The following is an 18,235-nucleotide window of genomic DNA, read 5'->3' as shown; positions in this document are numbered from 1 at the left end:
TTGTAAGTATGAGTTTCTACCACTGACCCATGAAGTAATTAAGATCAGGAAACAAATTTCCTCCTCAAATGAATAAATTAACATGCCCACCATTTCCCCCTCAAATTTCTCAACCATCATGAATTGCAAATACCTGCAGCTGAGGTTCTCAGAGCCTTTCTTTTCATCGATACAGCCACTTGCAACAAAGCATGGTATGATGTATTTGTCAAACCTCCCACGGAAATTCCTCAGCAGGAAAGCCTGGGCTGCCATATAAGCATCAGAACTAGAAAATCCAGGAATAAGAATCATCTTAGTAAGTGAGAGAGCAGGAAAAAAAATCAAATCGCTATCTACTGAGTTATTTGTGTTTACTGTTTGTTAGTCATACATTCGAAATTGAACATAACAGTGAAACTGAGCGGCTGTCTTGATGCACAGCAACAGACCCACCCTACCAAGTGGTTTGCTTTTCTCACCAAAGAGAATAAAATCTATAAACCCAGATGTTATAGTGAAGATTGCAAAATCCTCAATACAGTTTCCTTATGTTGAATACATTAAATATTCCAATGTCTTCCAGTACCGCCATCGTTACAGTGATATGGAAACACACATGATCACGTTTCTGTAATGCAATATGCCAAGCAATACTTCATAATGGGAGTTTTCAAATATAAATATTATTTTTATGACCTGTACTGAAAGTATTTAAAAGTTGTAATTAATGGACTGCAACGAACATGGGATTTTAGTCAAAAATCTCTAAGATCCAGTACAGCCAAATGCCTCATGTTTAAGCATGCATTTACTTCCAAACACTTTTAAATTCCTCAGATTAGGCAGAAGTGGGGCTCTATAAAGTTGAATTATTTGACAAACAAGGGACCTCAAGTATCAGATTTTGCATCAAAGTTTCCAAATTTCTAGATAGCACCTGCTATTAAGGTTAATTCTCATCGAGGGACACGTATTGTAAAATGACAATTTAAAATGCACATTTTACAGCATCATTACATTTCCAGGACTTAATATGATGGACTATGTAAGCTGTCAAAAAAAGAAAAATTAACCCAAACCCATGGATATGGGCCATCAGATGGTTTCCTTCTGGGTTGAATGTATTCAGCTCTGTTCAGAAAAGGTATATTAGTAGTAATTGCTTTTGGTAACTAAGTTCAGCTTTCTAGTTGCCCTTTAAAATAACACCCTTGTTGGTTCAGCCAAATTTACCCGGACAGCCACCTCTCCTGCTTTCTGATAGATTCTTTGAAGTCTTCAATCCTTCTGATGCATAAAGGGAGCCTTTGCCGTACACGAGAGGCTACAGCTGTGTGGCTTACAAGCAGTACTAATTTTGGAAACAGCCTTTGCAACATAGCTAAAGCTATTTCTTCTCTACAGTTTGCTTTCTTCACTACCTATAGGTTTTAGTAGATTTATTAAACCACTTATAAGAGAATGCTGTCTCTGTAGTACAAGAAGCTTTTGCTGACTTACTCAGGCTTTAACTCCTTGGGGTTTGGTTGTTCAGAACTATATGGAGAGGGCAGGTATTTACTGTCTCCATCCCCTACAAGCTGTCTGGAAGACTGCTGCTTGGTAATGGAAATGCTGGATTTCTTTCCCTCTTTCTTTTCATCTTTCTTCCTTTTCTGCAAATACACACAGGGAGACATTACACACTGAGGTGATCCCTGGTAATCCAATTCACAGAACCTAAGAGGGGGCAGAGTGCATGGAGCAAGGGAGCAGCAGCAGGATTACAGTAACAAGCCACAGACACAGCAGTTACTGCGTACATTTCTAATAATGTAAAATTAAGTTGAAATGGACGTATTCTACCCCATCTTAAAAAAAGAGTTCCCCTATTGGAGCAGATGAGTAAAAGACTGTATCCCTCATGGAATTTTTACCTATTTATCTCATAATTCAAGACAACCGTAGGTGCTCACAGAAATTAACTGACCCACAGCACTGCATATAAAGTCCTTGTATGTGGTAAACCTGCAAGAAGTGTAGAAACTTTTTTTTTAAGGGTACTTGCAGTTAGCACTTGCAAGAAAATCCTCTAGGAAAGCTTTTGAAATTGTTAGCATGAAATTAAATTATTGCTCAGTGAACAGACTACACATTAAGTACAACAGTACAGTCACACTCTTGTCCTTCATAGGCGGGTCTTACATGGATCATGGGTTTGGGCTTCATTAATATGCAAATAATTTTTATGATAAAAATACCATCCAGAGAAACAAATCTCTAGAAGTATCAGACCAACAGCATGTGCTAGTTCTTAACATTCCTTACTTGTATTTCTGCCCCTGTCGCAGCTGCTCTGCAAAGCCTCCGAACTGCCTCTTCTCTGATTAGCTGATCTGAGAGTGTCGGGCTGAAGGACACTTGAATCAAGCTTTTCTGGGAGCGTGAGAGCATACACAAGAATGAGAGGCAGAATTCAGCCCTCACACGTTATACCTACCAAGCTCAACAGCAGCATAGACATGACACCAAAAGATTTACAAAATACAGGTTTTCTCCAGTGAATCAGACGATCGTAAGGGTAAGGTCACTTGAAGCTTCCTTGGAAGTCCACTATGTTACAATGAGCACGTTTTACATGCCCAATATTTTTGATATTTAAACATTCTTCAAATAAATCATAATGACAACATTGGGGAAAGAACATTCAGGGTGAAAGCTCCCATCCAGCATTAGCCAGATTAGCTGGTTAACCCCTTATGTCCAGTTTAAAACATTATTTCAAACAATACAAAAATATTCCAGCTATTCTAATAATAATTTACATTTTGAGCTTCATTTACAAGAGACAGCATTTGTAGGGATGTAGATGATCAAAAGATTTGGCCGAACACCTGATGTTTAAAGTGAATTTACCTTCCCAGGAAACACAACCCCAACAGAAGGTGTAATTGTCACTGGACAGTCTTCTGGCACACAGAATTCAAACGAAGCGGGTCCAAGAGGGGCAAGTTCCCCACTGCCAGTTCTTGGGACAGCGTGAGTCAAGCGGTTGGCACTCACGTGGGAATTCATCACATACAGTGTTGCTGTAGACACACCATTTAAAGCTGTTGCAGCAAACCGAACTAAGGAATGAGACAATTCAAGAGGTGGGTGGACTCCAACTGCTTTGCATGACAGCTTGAATTGTCTAAAAATAAACACATGATAAATTGTCTCAGCATAAAATAGTCTCTTAATCAGCCCGGAAAATAGGGAACTAATCCTGTAGTCCCTATTTAAGCAGAATTTCAAGCTTGCAATGGGAATTTTGCCTAAAGATGAACAATAATACTATCTATTTTTAATGCACAATTGGCTAGAGTCCCTACTTGAATTCTTCCTCTGTGAACTTCTGGAAATGCATCGAGTCAAATCCAAGTTTATGCCATCATTATTTTAGTAGCATTAGCTTAATGTATGAAGCATTTTTACAAAAAAGATCCCTCAGTAATTCTGCTGAAAAAGCAAGCAGAACATTGCAGGTTAAGATGACCTGGGGCAAAATTGCAGCTTGGATACGTGAGAAAGATAAATTTCAGGTGGGATAGGAAAAGTCATTTCAGTGAAGACTGACAGGTAAATGAAGGGTGAAACTAAGAGGCACTGAGCAACTCTGGTCAACTGGAGAATTCCTGCCTGCCTCACCTCTTCAAAGCAGGCAGGGATTTGATTTCTGACCTAGCTTAACAGTGGAAACTCAGTGTGACCGAGACTTCTACATTCCCTACTACTCAATCAATTTCTTAACATACCTATTAATCTCTGACTTGCAGGTTAGTTCAAAGCTGTACTCTTGTGCCTTGCTAGCTTTAAAGATTATGTCCAATGTCAGGCTTTCAAGGGGAAGAAGAATTCCAAGTCCATCATTGGGTTGAATTTCAACAAACTTCAAAATGGCAGGATAAGAAATTGTTGTTATTAAGATAAGAAATTATTAGGTAAATTATCAAATAATTCAAAATAAGACATTACTGGCAAGATACGAAAATTTTGTTATTAAATGTACAAATGTCAGGAAAACAGAAACCTTCTAGTGAGCAGCTTTCCTTTGAGTTAGTGACTAGTGTCTGACTGATGTGCAGATTTCTCATCTCAAAGTAACTTGAAAGGTGTTAAATCCATTAGCTCAGACTTCAGCAGAATCTCTTCCCCAGCTTCTTACCATCTACGGTAATCACCTTTCTCTGACGACATTTATTTACTCTTCATAGACAACTGACTGAAATACAGTTCCCCCTGTATCTTTGGAGAGCTGATTCCTGTATGATGTGCAGACACTGCAGTGACAAGTACCAGTTTAATATCTACAAGTGTATATTGGTTTGTGTTTATGAGTTGATAATGATTCAAGAGTATCTCCCTATCACATTATAAGCTAATCATGAAACACATTCTGTGAAGTAAAACTTTAATGAAGCTGAAGAGTCCAATTTCTTTTAGCTAACTCCTTGATTTTAATCCCCAAAACAGCAGAGAAAGGGAGAATGCCTAATTAAATGTCAGGTTCCTCTAGCTCCGACTCCAATATGCCAAACCATTTCACACTGTGATCATCATGCTATTATGGAGCTTGAACAGCTAACTTTTTGCAAAAGAAAATAATTCAGTAGACCTAGCCCACACGAAACTGGCAGCTCCTGTGATTAATTTAGCCTCCACATCAACTTACAGTCAGTCAGAAAATACCTAGGCGTGCTTCAGGGGATGATTCCCAATAAGCAGCGTGGACGTGGCCATCCTGCTTTAAAGACGAAGTGTTTAGGCATTTGGATGCAAACTGTGCAATATTCCTCAGCCCCAAGGCCAAAGCAACATCCCTAAGCCTGTTTTGTTTAGTGCTATAAGCTAAGTATAAAACCTGTGAGTCCGAAAGAAAAGTGCACCACGTATTCTGTTAGTAGAGTTCTTGGTAGATATATAGGATAAATAATACTGTTATGTAGGTCAGAACAGTAAAATATCCTCAAAGATGTTCATACTGCCTGGAAAAAGCTTAGGGTACAATAAGCTGAAATTTACAGAAACCAGTACCAGAACTAATCTGGGTGTTTCCACAGTGCTGCAGGCAGAAGGATTTCCACGGGTTTGCAAGAAACAGTTATGATTTATTTATACTCACATTGAAACATGTTTTCAAAATAATTAAATATATCTTGGTACAAGAAGAGGTGTGGGGGGGGATAACTACATACCTCTGGAAGTCCCACAAATCCAAACTCCTGTGGCAAAATGGATTTGTTTGTTACTGTGACATTGGCCTGCACAGCTTCGTAGACTGTGCAGTATCCAAAATTGATTTGTGCAGGACTGATTTCCAAATCCGAAGTAGTCACAATTGCATGGACAGTAAAATTAACTTTTTTGGCCTGAAACAAATGCAAGAGCACATGATCAAAACCTCCATCTGTAGCATTGTAAGAACAGGATTTCAGTGAAATGTCATCCAAAAAGATAAGTGCAAAAAAGTTATGCTACTCTATTCCTTGTAAATTCCATGTAAATGTAACATAGCTGTCTTCAACTTCAGCCTCATTGTTCTCCAAAAACAAGCAATAAGAAATGTGTCTTTGATAAGCAAAATTTAAAAAAATATCATCTGTATCTCAAAATCCATATGCTAGAATGGAATCATACCTGCATCCCCAGGAAATGTCAACTCAAAGAAAATACTACATCTGCAGCACAGATCAGAATAAAAAGATTGTGCTGTGGTATCTGATAACTCTCTGGTACAAAATAAACTCCTAGGGAGTAGATGAGCACTAACTAGAAAGGATTTAACTTTCTGTATTGTAAACATGACGACAAGAAGAAACTATCAAATCTGTGTTAACACTTTAAGCACCTTTTACTATTATCATAGGACTTCAACTAGTAAACAACTAGTCTAAGATTAGGTATAATTAAGTGAACAGTCACTAAAATAACTTACACCTATGGTCAGCCTGATAACCAGCATAATAAAAATCACTAACCTTATCCACAATCAGTATTGTCACTGGAACTTCCAGAACTCTTGTCTCTTCATTGAAATAGTTCCCTGCATCTTCAGGAAGAGAGGGCCTAAAAATCCCAGAGTACATTCAGTTTCATAAAAATATTTTGACTGTTTTTTAGGTAAAGGGAATAATAAACTTTTGCTGGATGTATTTCTGACAAAAAACAACCCCAAACCACAAAAAGATGAACAATGTGTTAGTTAAGGTCTAAAAGTTTTATTATTCACAGCTGTTAATCTTAACACAGTGTTAGTGCTCAGGTAGGAGCATTCACATACATGGCTGATTAAGCATCAGCTCCAGTGCTTCACTGAAGTGAAGTCTAACTCAAATCCTGTATGCAAGACAGATGCAAGTATTAGGGGGAATGGTGGAAGAAAATACCAATCAAAAATTAGTGACCTATGAAGTTCCACCTTCTGACCAAGACAAAGAAGATGCAGTCAGATCAGAAATATTACAGATTTGTCCCAGGTTTCCCACGGAATGGCATACCTCCAGAGCTGCCCCTCTGCCCAGGCACGCGCGGAGCGCAAGGGTACATAACATAGCGATGAAGTTGCAATAACTGACCATGTACGTTAATGTTGGTTTGTGTTTTTTTTTTTTTTTTTTTAAAGACAGGATTTTGGACAGACAGGAGTTTAAGGGAGTTATTCAGAGGTCTGCATCCATTTATCCTTTTTTAAAATACTATCCAGTCATTTAAAATTCTGAAAAATTTAGAGCTTACTTTAGAACAGAAGCCTTCTGCACCTTCGCTGCAAGGCCCGCCCTGGGCAGCTGGTTCTGTTCAGCACTGCCCTGAGTTAGTTCCCAGCCCGTCTGAGGCAGAACCAACAGTGTCACAAAGCACAGAAACATAAATGAAGTGAAACAAACTTGGAGACCAATAGTGCCCTATTATGCACCAGATTAGTAATTTATAAGAAATATGCGGGTTTTCTGTCTCTGAAGCATCTTGCTATCATAAGCTCAATTTTAGAGCACCAAGCCAAGCCAATACAACAGCTCCAGCATTTTTAGCTCTGCTGGTCTATTTATAGTGTCTTACAGCACCAGAGTGAATTGCTTCCTGTTCTTAGGTCTCCACAGCGATGATGTTCCTACTACTACTACTGGAATTACAGGCAGTTTTTTCATGTCTTGTTAAAGAATAGTTAATGAATAAATAGCACCCACTCAGTCACCATGGTGATCTGAAATCTTGAGGGCTGTTATTTTGCAAGTCTGAACTGCGACTTTAGAAGGTGATCTTCAAAGGTATTGCTGACTTCTTTAAAGATAGGAACTGGAGTTAAATACAAGGTAGGAATAAAGTATCAGCTTTCACTTTGTCACAGGACATTGGAACAGCAGGAGACATTCATGTACTACAAAATAATAAATAATCCATGTATTACAAAAAAACAATTGCAACTGTGCATAGACAGTGATGGATTCTAAATCGGCTGTTATGCCTTGGGGGAAAGATACTGAAATCCTTCAGATAGTTCTCTGAAAATGGCATCTTCATGCTTAAAAGCAATTAAAGAGAAGCATAAAAGACGAATCAGATTTAGACTGCCAGCATCTGCAGGACTAGTTCCAAATGCAGAAAAACTAAGAGATGTGGTATTTGGGAATTCTGAAAGTCAGCAGATTAGAGAACTTGCCTTCAAATAAACAGAAAATGCTTCAAACACCCAGAAAATTATGAGCATTGTAACATCTGACCTAGCATTTCAGTGTGCCCAGAATACTCAGGAGAGCTTCCCAAGCCTTCACTCATCTATCTGCTCACTTAGTATTGCTGAGTGTGTGGGTTGTTTTTTTTACTTTTCTGTTACTTTGAGAATAGCTATTCCTTTGTCTGAGAAAACCAAGCTTATAATACTAAATCCATGAGGAGGCATTTACAGAAATGTGTCACTAGCTCAGTACTTCACATCAGCTCGTAGCAAGCTCATCTTTCTCTGTCAAACACGCACTCCCCCTGCGTGTTAGGTCTTTTAAAACTGATCGGTATGCTGAAACAGCCAGATACTTATTTTGTGTGTCAGAAATGCCTTAATCTCATCAACTCTCCTTTCTGAAGCTTCCCCATTTTTCAAAGGAAGATTAATGTCCTAAACACAAGCTACGCTTCTATCCACTCAGTAAGTGTAACAGCACTTTACAGCATCTGAAGTTCAGGAACTGAAAAATGTCATAGTAATGGTTCCTGTTATAATCTGATAGGATTTGAGGTGTTGGAAGAACTGTAAATACTTTGAGTTCTTTGAATATTAACCTGGTGAAAAATTCTAAATCAGTAATTAGACTCTTAATTTAGAAACCAAAGATGCTGAGCACATCACTGAAAATCCAAATATACTTACATCCGTGGGACTAGATAACCTGTATGAAAAAATCAGGTTTGCAGCGCTGAAATATTTGGCACTACAATTAAGATCTATATAATTTAATTTATGTTTGAAAAGAAATGTCCTGCTACATTATTGTGGATGGCAATGACGAGGTAAATAAAATTAACAGTGGTCGACAAGAGCTCTTTAAATTTTTGAAAACTGGCATTCTTTGTTTTCTATAAGTGAGTTATATTTGTGTATGTAGATGTATCATGAAATGCAGAAGAGAAACTTGCTGGGGTAAGGCTATTAGCAGCTTAGAGGATGTTACATAAAACGCCACATGAAATTCAAGAGCAAGACATTCATGTTTTGGAGAAAAAGGTACGTGGGTAGGAGGGATACGAACAGGAAGCCCAACCATTCTTACCTTAATTAGCAAGCACAGGAGTTCTTGTCCAGAAATTGTTTAATCAGTGATCCATGAAGCAGCCACCTGCCCAGATGACCCCTCTGTTGCATAAGAATAGCTTCCCCACAGAAACGGGGGCAGCCTACCAGGACTGCAACTGCTAAGATTTCCACACTGCTGCTGTCACCACAGGAAAAGCATTTCCTCACAGGTATGGGATCCAAGCTCATTTCCTCCTTGAGCACTTGGCAGCTCTTCAAGGGGAGAGAGGGGGGAGACTGCAGGGACACCAGCAGCGTGAAGTCCAGCCTGCTACAAAACTCTGACCTGCTTCCTACAGATATTGTCTTAAATACTGGAAAGATGAATGTTGTTAGCTTACCTGGGCAGGAACTTGAGTTGCACGCTGAAGGATGACTGAGCTTGGATGTAACCTGCCTTTGGAAGCAGCTCCATGTGCTTGCTTAATTCTTTGCATACTTCAAACTTCAAACGCAGCGTGGTTTTTGCTCTGCAAACAGATCAGACATGCTGAGGTGGCCTTAAGGCTGCCCATGCTGCCACCTCAGCAACATTTGCTCTCGGAGTTAGGCACCCCCGTCCCCACCCTTGCATCTCTACATTATGATTGTAACAATTCCAAGCTTCCTTTGAAAGTGATGGGCATGTAAAACTGCTACGGCAAAATCACACAGTTGTATTCTTTTAAGTATAGAAAATGAGATTTTGGAGGTACTTTAGGTAAATTGAGCTGTATTTCAAGCAATATACACAGCTAATCAGAACATCATTATCAAAGCACAGCGCAGTGGTAACTCAGGTCAGGGGAAAGTCAACGCCAAATTATTGTGAAATATCAGCGAATTATTTGCTCCTAACATACATTCCTTCTATGCGAATCAATAGGAATGACTCATGTAACGTTTAAGACACCTAATTGGTCCTAGCTGCAGCACAGAACCCACTCAAGATGGAAAAGGAGTAGTTGTCTTGTACTGCTGGCTCTAGGTTATGTAACAACTAGTGGTGGGTGGGGTGCAACACATAAAAACCTGTTATGCTGTTTGAGAAACAGAAGAATGAGGACCAGTGACACCTAAGTGGGGCCAAGGATACCTGGGTGCTGCTTAAGTGGCTAACAAGGACTTAATGACCCAGCCCGTAGTCAGGAGAATCAACAGAATGAACCTGAAAGAGCATCATACACCTAAAACATCAACGTGTACCCACTTTGTGAACTCCATTCATCCTCATTATCATCATAATTATCTCAAAATCTTCAATACCAAAAATTAAGCCTGTACAGGCAGGAAAAGACCTCAAACTCAGAAGGGGGGGGATGTCTTATGCCAGAAATGCACTGAGAGCACTGCTGCTTTGGGGTTTTCTCCCCAAAACCGTGGTGACTTCTTTTCCATAGATGTGAATTCACTGATCTCTTGTAACTTCTCCTCTAACAGCAGAGTCTCCCCAGGGCTAGCAGTCATAGTGTGGCTAAGCTGGTACTGCCAGCTCCTCTGCTAAAACCTGTGATCAGTTTGCCCTACGAACGGCGTACTGGAAGCTAGGAAACATCTCCCTGTTTACTGAATTCTGGCCATATTATAATGCAGCGATAGCCACAGACCATAACCTGCTTTGGAGTTTTATGCTGACGTGCAAAATTGCCAAGCAAATTACAAATATTTCAGCTTGTCATTTTCCTTCTCTTGGACTGGTTTACAAGCTGTCAGTCCAGATGGTCTGCTCTAAATCAACAGCTATAGCATGTGGCACTGGGAGCCCGGAATGATTTCTGACTGTTGACAGTCTAAGAGAACTATATACTACTTCATTAAATCAGTGCAGATTATAACCTGCCAAAGAAACTGCTTTTCAAAGTGATTTATATTGCACAGGATTCTGATAAGACACTTTCACCTTTTATGCTGATTATTTATGCTTTCTGATTAGTGCATTCCATGTGACCAGAAAAAACAAAACAAAACCAGTATTAACTAATGTTGTGCAATTCTACAGAGCTTGCTGGGGCACTTAAGTGCCAGAGCTGTCTAACTTGAAAACTTGATCTTCTCCTTATGCTATAGACTACAACGTCATAGACTGCAGCAGCAGTAAGATACAGGCAAGTCCTTTCTGCTCTGCTTCTGTCAGACGTTTGTGTGTACTGGTGCTGAACAAAAAGTTATTCTAACACATCATCTCTCTCAGGTCTGGGCCAGATCTTGCCCCAAAAATCTAAGGAATTCTCTTGCTACAAGTTTTAGACAACTTTTTTTCCCCCCTGTATCTAGTTAGGGATGGAAGCAGAAATCTGTAAGAATATCCCTGAATAGCAGGATTCTTTCAGTATCTAATTACCATTTAATTAAAGAATCTGTGTTCTAGAAGTTATGCCAATAAGATTTCACATCTACCAGATCTGAGCTTTCATTGTCTCTAGCCAAGGCATTCGGGGGTTAGACGAGCAGCCTTTTCAGCTGGGCTGTGGTCATCTTACCTCTGGCCTGCTGCACTGAGCACGAGTTCACAGACAGCACGGTAGTAACTCTTTAGCTGCTACACAGTTGACATGTAAAGCCGTTGTAACAAACTATTATCTTTGGTTGTGTGTTGACAGCAGTTTGGACGCTCCTTTGCTAGTCTGATAATTGTCCTTGGCTCTGGACCCTTTGTCTGTGCGTGGTTCCAGGCCCAGACCTCAGCCAGGTTACCTTCCCCCAGTTTTTCACTATTGCAATTAAAATACAGCTCTTTACTAGTCTAACGTAAGAAATTGTTCCTGACTGATCGTAATTTATAGCTACTTTCAGCAGTTTAAATTAATTCTGTTTGAGAAGTGGTTTGACATGTACCATGTAACAATGAGGAATCCTCTTTCTGATCCACGCTACAGAAAAAGTTCAGTAGCTACTAGAGGAAGAAACTTCTCAGGCACCACATTTGAATGATGAAATCTATCTCCTTTTGCAGCATAAAAACTTGAGACATGGTATTTCTGCACATGAAATACTTTGAATTTCAGCCCAAATGACTGCATAACAAAGACAATTTTCCCTAACTATGGAGAATTAGGTGATAAATCAAAGACTTGATTTGCCAAGGTACTAAGGACAGTATACTACATATTAAGTTCTCTTAATTTAGTGAAACTTGGCAAAGGATCAGCAGGATTTTTCCCTCGGTTAAGAAGTTTTGCCCTAAGCAATTTGACAGCTTCTATCTTGAAATCTTAAGTTTTCATTAGGACAGTTATTCTGCTTCAATACTTGTAAGTTTTATCCCTGGGTTATCTAGACCAAGTAAAATCACTTACATAACAACTTGTGCTTGTCATATCTGTAAGCTGAATTTCTGAGATAACAGCTTTACTCATTTCTTTCCAACTGTGAAGAATCTCTGCAGTCTGTAATTCTGGTAAGAGGTTTAGAATGGATGCCTTCTACAGAACCAACCTCTCCCCCACCCTCCCACAACCCCACCCCAATCCTATTTAAATAGAATCTAAGAAATGCAAATTGTTAAAATAAGCATTTAATAGTGACTGCACTAGGTAGAGGGAAGACACCCAGCACCTGAAGACAATTAAGGTGAGTAAAAGCTCGTGTAAGCTCTCTCTAATAGCATGAAATCTCTGGGAGCCAGTCAGCTGAAATATTACCTTTATATTGCAGTGCAACTGGAACCAGTCGTCAGGCATTACTAACTTGGACTACAGAAATACCCAGATATTTTTTCCCCTGTAAATTGCTATTTGGTCACTGTCTGTGTACTTAAAAGGTACCTGTCACTCCAGTGCAGTGCTTAAGGCCTATATGGGTGAGGAAAAGTGTCCCCTTCCCATTTTATACTAAATGCAAAGGGACTGACGTGATTTATCCAGCATCACATCCCAAGTCAGGCAAGACTGGTGACTGACCTTCTCAATAAAGAACAGTTGGCATGAGGCTGGCTTCCAGATCATAAGTCTCACATGGACTTTAATTAAAGGTAAAATAACCAATAACAAAATACTTTCATAAAATTTCTTGGCTGAATCATTATACCCAACATGCACTAATTTTAGACACATTTATCTCCCTAATGCTTAGTGTGCAAATTCCACATGATGGAACTCTGTGGGGTTGCTGTTCTCTAGGGACTTTACAGTTGTACCACTGGCCAGGCCCAACACCGGGAATCCTGTGGGAACCGAAAGGCTTGTATTAACCCAGACACTTCACAGCTACGCCTGGTCTTGGCCATCTGGGACAGTGGGACACCCAAGTCTGATTCCCACAGCAGTGTGGAACTCAGGGTTTGTAACCAGAATGTCCTCCTGAAAGGCCTCAAATGTCTCCTGGAAAGACAAGATGGATCTGGCACAATGGAACCTCAAGACATCACTGAGTGACTTCAGGTCTCATCATTCAGCTATCGAAGGCAGCTGATAATAGAAGGGTAACTCACCTGCTTCGAATGGCAACGCAATCCTGATAAAGTCGGTCATACATACAGATCTTTAAATCAATGTTGGGATTGGGCACCCAAACTGGCACATCAGTGGAAACTCCAATGGCGCTAAAGCACAGCTGTTAATACATAAATCAAGAGTGTAATTATTACTGTTAGTCTCAAGTTCTTACTGATCTAGACAGAGCAAGAATTTCTGCTACAAACTACAGTAAAATATTTTATTATTCATATTGTAACAGGTTCTTTAATTAGGCAAAGCTATGAAAATAATTTATGAAATAAAACCTAGATGTTATGGTGTCCCAACAGAAAAAATAATTATACTTTGGTTTTGATTCTTTGACAGCGAACATGAAGGAACAGCATGCTGCCCATGATACAGAAAAGAAACATTGAAGTGCATCTAGCTTAAGTGAGTGTGCCATAATTCAGAGACTCAGAGACTGCAGCCTGTTTAGCCAGCAGAGACACAGAACTGGCAGCAAGTGCTGTGTTCCCTGTAATGACCTTAGGTCTGATATCAGTGACCACACAGCTCAGCCTCGGCTGAAATGATCCTGAAAGAGAGGGTGCCCATAGGAGCCTTTACTATGCATCTGCAGTTCCTGTTGTAGACTACTCCATCTGTAGACTGTGGGCAGAGCCAAGACTGGCCTACTGAGCTTCTTGGAAGTTTTTCTTTATTTTTTTGGCAAGCTTCTGTGAACTGTTCCCAGGCAGAATTTGGCTTCCAGTAAAGTGTAGAATCAAAATATGCTGAAGTGGTAACTAAAGTTGTCATCTCTTCCAGCTTTCACGCATCAGTTTCACTACTGCATGCTAAATAATTCCAATTCTGATGTATCAGAAAGAAAATAAACCATGTGGGTTGGGCATAGAGGAGAATACTTCCGTACGCGTTTCCAGGACATTAGATGTGCTCCAGTATGATGTCTGATAAAACAGGAATATCAGGATTATTTGCATAGGACTTAAACAGAATCAACAGGTTTAATAGCCACACTGCATCAGAAAGAAGGGCCATGATTTACAGAGTCACCTCCCATCAAACCACACGATACATAATCCCATGGTACCTCACTGTTATTTCTTACCATGTTCAGAAACACACCTGCCCTCTACCTCCTTCTCCTGTTTCTAATACAGGATTCTGAGCTCTTTTAATTATTGGGAAAAGCAGAAGTAGGAGGATTTAAAACTCTTTTTCTACAGTGTTTTGAAGCAAGTCTTGCATAAAAATCACTCACTGGTTTGCAGTCTGAGTTGTCAAACATGATCACAAACTCTGCCTGCACATCCCCAGGGATAGCCGGGACAAAGATAATCTGAAGCTTGACTGAGCTGAAGGGTCCAATTTCCCCTTCAGTAACCTGAACAAGAAGGAACATGTTTTTAATGAAAATGACTGTATTACTGTAGTTGGCTATAAATTACTGTAGTTGGCTACAAACACTCTACTACACCTTCTTTGTAACTAGAATGAATGCACTGTGCAAGGGAAAAATCCATATCAGTAGCTCCCTAGGAGGTTTATTGTGGGGAAAAGACTTGGCATGGCTCGTGGTTTCACAACCAGGCACAGCGAGAACCTCACCAAGTCTCCTTTTACTGCAAGACTCCGTGTGACAGCCAGGTGACATGGCTTACCAAAGTGTTCCCATCATATATTGGTGAACATGTAACAAACACAGAGAAGTTGTCTTGGGCTGCCACTCCAAGATCTGCTCTACTGATTGGAGCATTAAGTCCACCGGCCTTTTGTACGCATAGGCAGAGGCCGTAAATGCTAGTATGAACTCGTGTCTGGACTCTCATACCCAGATTTGTTAATAGGGCTCAAGTTTGACATTGCCCAGACATTCTTCCTAACCCGTCTTTTGTGTTGTCACTAGACTTTGTCTAACCACAAAACAACACAGCAGAAAAATGTTTGGCAAAAAAAAAAAAAAAGAAAAAAATTAAATCATGGGGAATGTAAATGTATACAGAATCTTTCAGCTCAAATAAGTCTTCATAGATCAAAAGAAAGGGCAAATGTGTCATGCAATTTCATTTTAAGAATTAATTGTGATAGAGTGAAGGCCAGTGTGCTTGAAATTCATCATGTACTTAAGCATTTCCCACCAGAGCCAAAGCAATTTATTTGATGTAGGCTTAGACTAGTGAAAACCTGGTCTGTATCTCAGGATATTCGTTACCTTTCCAAGCATAATTTCGACTGGTGTTTCTTCAGGAGAAAGTTCCACTAAATTATGTGCATTGTCTGTGTCCAGATCTGATCTGGAATTTAATACATCTTGACCAAGTTGTTCTGTGGAAAAAAAACCCACACAAACAAAACGCCACGAAATGCTGGATTTGTGCATCTATTCACTAAACAAAAATATCAGAGAAGTGTAATGATTTTGGTCAATACTGCAAATCCAATCATGTGTACTGCTGATAGGGAAATATAAACGTCTAGAAGGAAATTTCTGTTTGGCTGTACAACTCTGCCCTTTGTCTAAGTCTACCTTGGGCACCTGAGCTTTCCACTACAGAATAACAATATTAGTGTTTCAGCAGCATAAATATATATAACAATAAAGATTGTTACATCAAGAGATGCAAATTCAGCTGAAAGCGTGAACTGGACTTTAAGAACAATTTCAGTAGGACAAAGCAAAGCAGTCAGGAGGACCTGCAAAGCAAGTGGAAGTGCTGCTTCACTTTAATTTCAAAACAACTGCAATAATAAGTACCTTTTAATTAAACAGTCTCCCACTAGGACTTTGAAGTGCCATCACCAGAGAGACAAAGCTAACTCTGAACTATATGGCAGTAATCAACTGGCCACCAAAGGCTTCACATTAACCAGGAAAAAGATCAAAGCATCATGAGATATGTTAATGAGCCAAAGCAAGAGAATTTTTTTTTTTTTTTTTTTTTTTTAAGGTCTGAAAACATCTTTAAAGGCATGTGTTCTGGGAAGACACCTACACCATGATTTATGGAATAACTCCATTTCACAATACAGATCCCAGATTTAAAAAGAAAAACCACCCACAACCTTATCATGGGACTTTTAGTTTCCTGCAGTTGGAATAATCAATATCCAGAAGAAATGTTAAAGAATACAGATAATAAAAAAATTAAGAAAGTCTTTCTTCTACAAGACTGGATTTTATTAAGCACATAGTAAACATTAGGAATGGGATGGAAAATGTCTGAGAAGGTTCATCTTTCTGCTTCCTTGTTCCTAGAATTACAGACTGTAAAAATAAACCTGTCATGTGGATTTCTATTCTGAGAAGTGGGTATTCAGTTGCTGAGACAAGAACGATGATAACAATTTTGCAGTTTCTGTAAGCTAGTTGGTTTTTGTATTCTTCTGAGACTGAATTGTTGATCGCTAATGAGAAGCGAGATTCTCTGCTGCTTTTGATATAATGGTGTCAGTACATTATTTTTAGTCATTTTTTGTGAGGCAGCATACAAAGAAATAGAACATTACTACTAGAATGATGAACTACTTAATTTACTGAGTAACTTCGCAAACTGAATTCCATAGTTCATTACAGGAAACTCTATAAATGGATAGTGCTTAGCCTGGGAAACTGCAGTGCCAGCTTTCTAAAATAGTCATCTTACCTGGGGAACTACCGCTGGGGCTTGTCTCTGTCCTCTGCTGCTCCACCTGGGCTACACAGCAGGTCACTTCTTCACTACGGTCAGGACAAATTTGTTCCTTCTTTTCAACCTCAGATGTCACAGGACTATCGCTGACTTTCTTTTCAGGGGCACAGTCACTCAAATGTTGAGTAACCTATTAGAAAACAGAAAAAATGTTTTTTACTGTGACGATATCTAGCTTGCACCAGCTCCAATTTTATCAAGCAGTTGCAAATCAGACTTGTGTTTTCTTGCGACTGTTTCGTGTGGAGAAATGTGTTGCACTTTCTAAAACTGCACATTCTACTAGACGTTTATCAAGGAACAGATTTCGTTTTTGCTGGCTGCCCAAAACAGGTAAATAATGTAATGAGAGCAATACAATATAGTGTCAGTTATTTTACCATTAACAGAACTAACATTTTACTAGGGGAAACACAGGCACTTCTATGTCAAAACTAAGTCTGCTAAAACTAGCTTCTGTTTATTACAGACCTACAAAAGATAGAATACAGAAGGAAAACCATGGATACAGATGGTGTTAATTCACAAATTCTTTGTCTGAACAACACTTTTATTATAAAATAGTACGAGAGGTGAAAACCACAGCAAACAGCTCAGCAGTTTCACTTGTACATACGACTGAATGTAGCATTTCAAAAGAGAGGTCAGCCCTTTTATCAAGTAGAGATTTTGAAAACCATCTGAGCCAACTGCTCTTCAACAATCAAAGAAATTAAAGACTGCACTGATGGAACAAAGATGAAGTATCTGCACTGCATTTACAAGAACGTGTAGGCACTTCATAACAAAGGTATGCAACCTAGAAGTGATGTTCTCTCCGGTCAAGGACCTCTGAAATCTTCTCATTTATGGGTACTACCAATGCAACACTTGAGGAAAAAGGAACATTTACAGTAATGATATTCTGTAACACAGGAACTACAAAGCACAGGTTCCTACCACAGTGGATGGTGGTTTGATTTTGTTTTATTTTGGTTGTTTTGTTGTTTTTTTTTTTTTTTAATTTGAAGATTTCCCATTTTAAGAATAAAATCCACAATTTATTTAGAAAAGGAACAAGTCTGTCTTCAGACTTAAGCTGTTCAGTCTTCTCAAAAATCTGCCCCCCAGTGATGACATGAAAGATGATCGTACACATGCTTGCTTTGGAAGTGTTTTTCACTTGAAATTATCTGCTACATGGAGGAGCACAGCTGTTAGGATTCCTCAGTTTTCTGTCAACTTTGAAACTGGCAGGTGTAGGAGCAATCACTATCAGGTCTAACATCACACATTTTGTCAGTTCTGCACCAAGTGTCTGAGCTTTGGTACGTTTTGACAGTCTCTGCTTCGTTCCAGGACATTCCACAGGACATGAT

At 39.4% G+C, this 18,235-nt stretch overlaps 1 protein-coding gene across 1 annotated transcript in view; it reads right to left on the bottom strand.

The window, feature by feature from the left end:
- The window catches only part of CFAP74 (cilia and flagella associated protein 74), a 49,200-nt gene that overhangs the window by 8,110 nt on the left and 22,855 nt on the right, over positions 1–18,235 (bottom strand). Inside the window, exons 18-29 of the mRNA XM_074848464.1 lie at positions 16,833–17,007; positions 15,401–15,513; positions 14,450–14,572; positions 13,197–13,318; positions 9,130–9,258; positions 5,982–6,069; positions 5,199–5,372; positions 3,759–3,892; positions 2,878–3,154; positions 2,290–2,397; positions 1,483–1,637; positions 134–268 (exon numbers count right to left, since the gene is read on the bottom strand). Coding sequence (XP_074704565.1) covers positions 134–268; positions 1,483–1,637; positions 2,290–2,397; positions 2,878–3,154; positions 3,759–3,892; positions 5,199–5,372; positions 5,982–6,069; positions 9,130–9,258; positions 13,197–13,318; positions 14,450–14,572; positions 15,401–15,513; positions 16,833–17,007 — 1,733 coding nt within the window. The remainder of the gene's footprint in view (positions 1–133; positions 269–1,482; positions 1,638–2,289; positions 2,398–2,877; positions 3,155–3,758; positions 3,893–5,198; positions 5,373–5,981; positions 6,070–9,129; positions 9,259–13,196; positions 13,319–14,449; positions 14,573–15,400; positions 15,514–16,832; positions 17,008–18,235) is intronic.

The sequence above is a fragment of the Strix aluco genome, chromosome 22, assembly GCF_031877795.1.
Source record: "Strix aluco isolate bStrAlu1 chromosome 22, bStrAlu1.hap1, whole genome shotgun sequence".
Classification (NCBI taxonomy): Eukaryota; Metazoa; Chordata; class Aves; order Strigiformes; family Strigidae; genus Strix; species Strix aluco.
The sequence above is the reverse complement of the archived record's forward strand: the minus strand, read 5'-3'. Positions and strand labels throughout refer to the sequence as shown.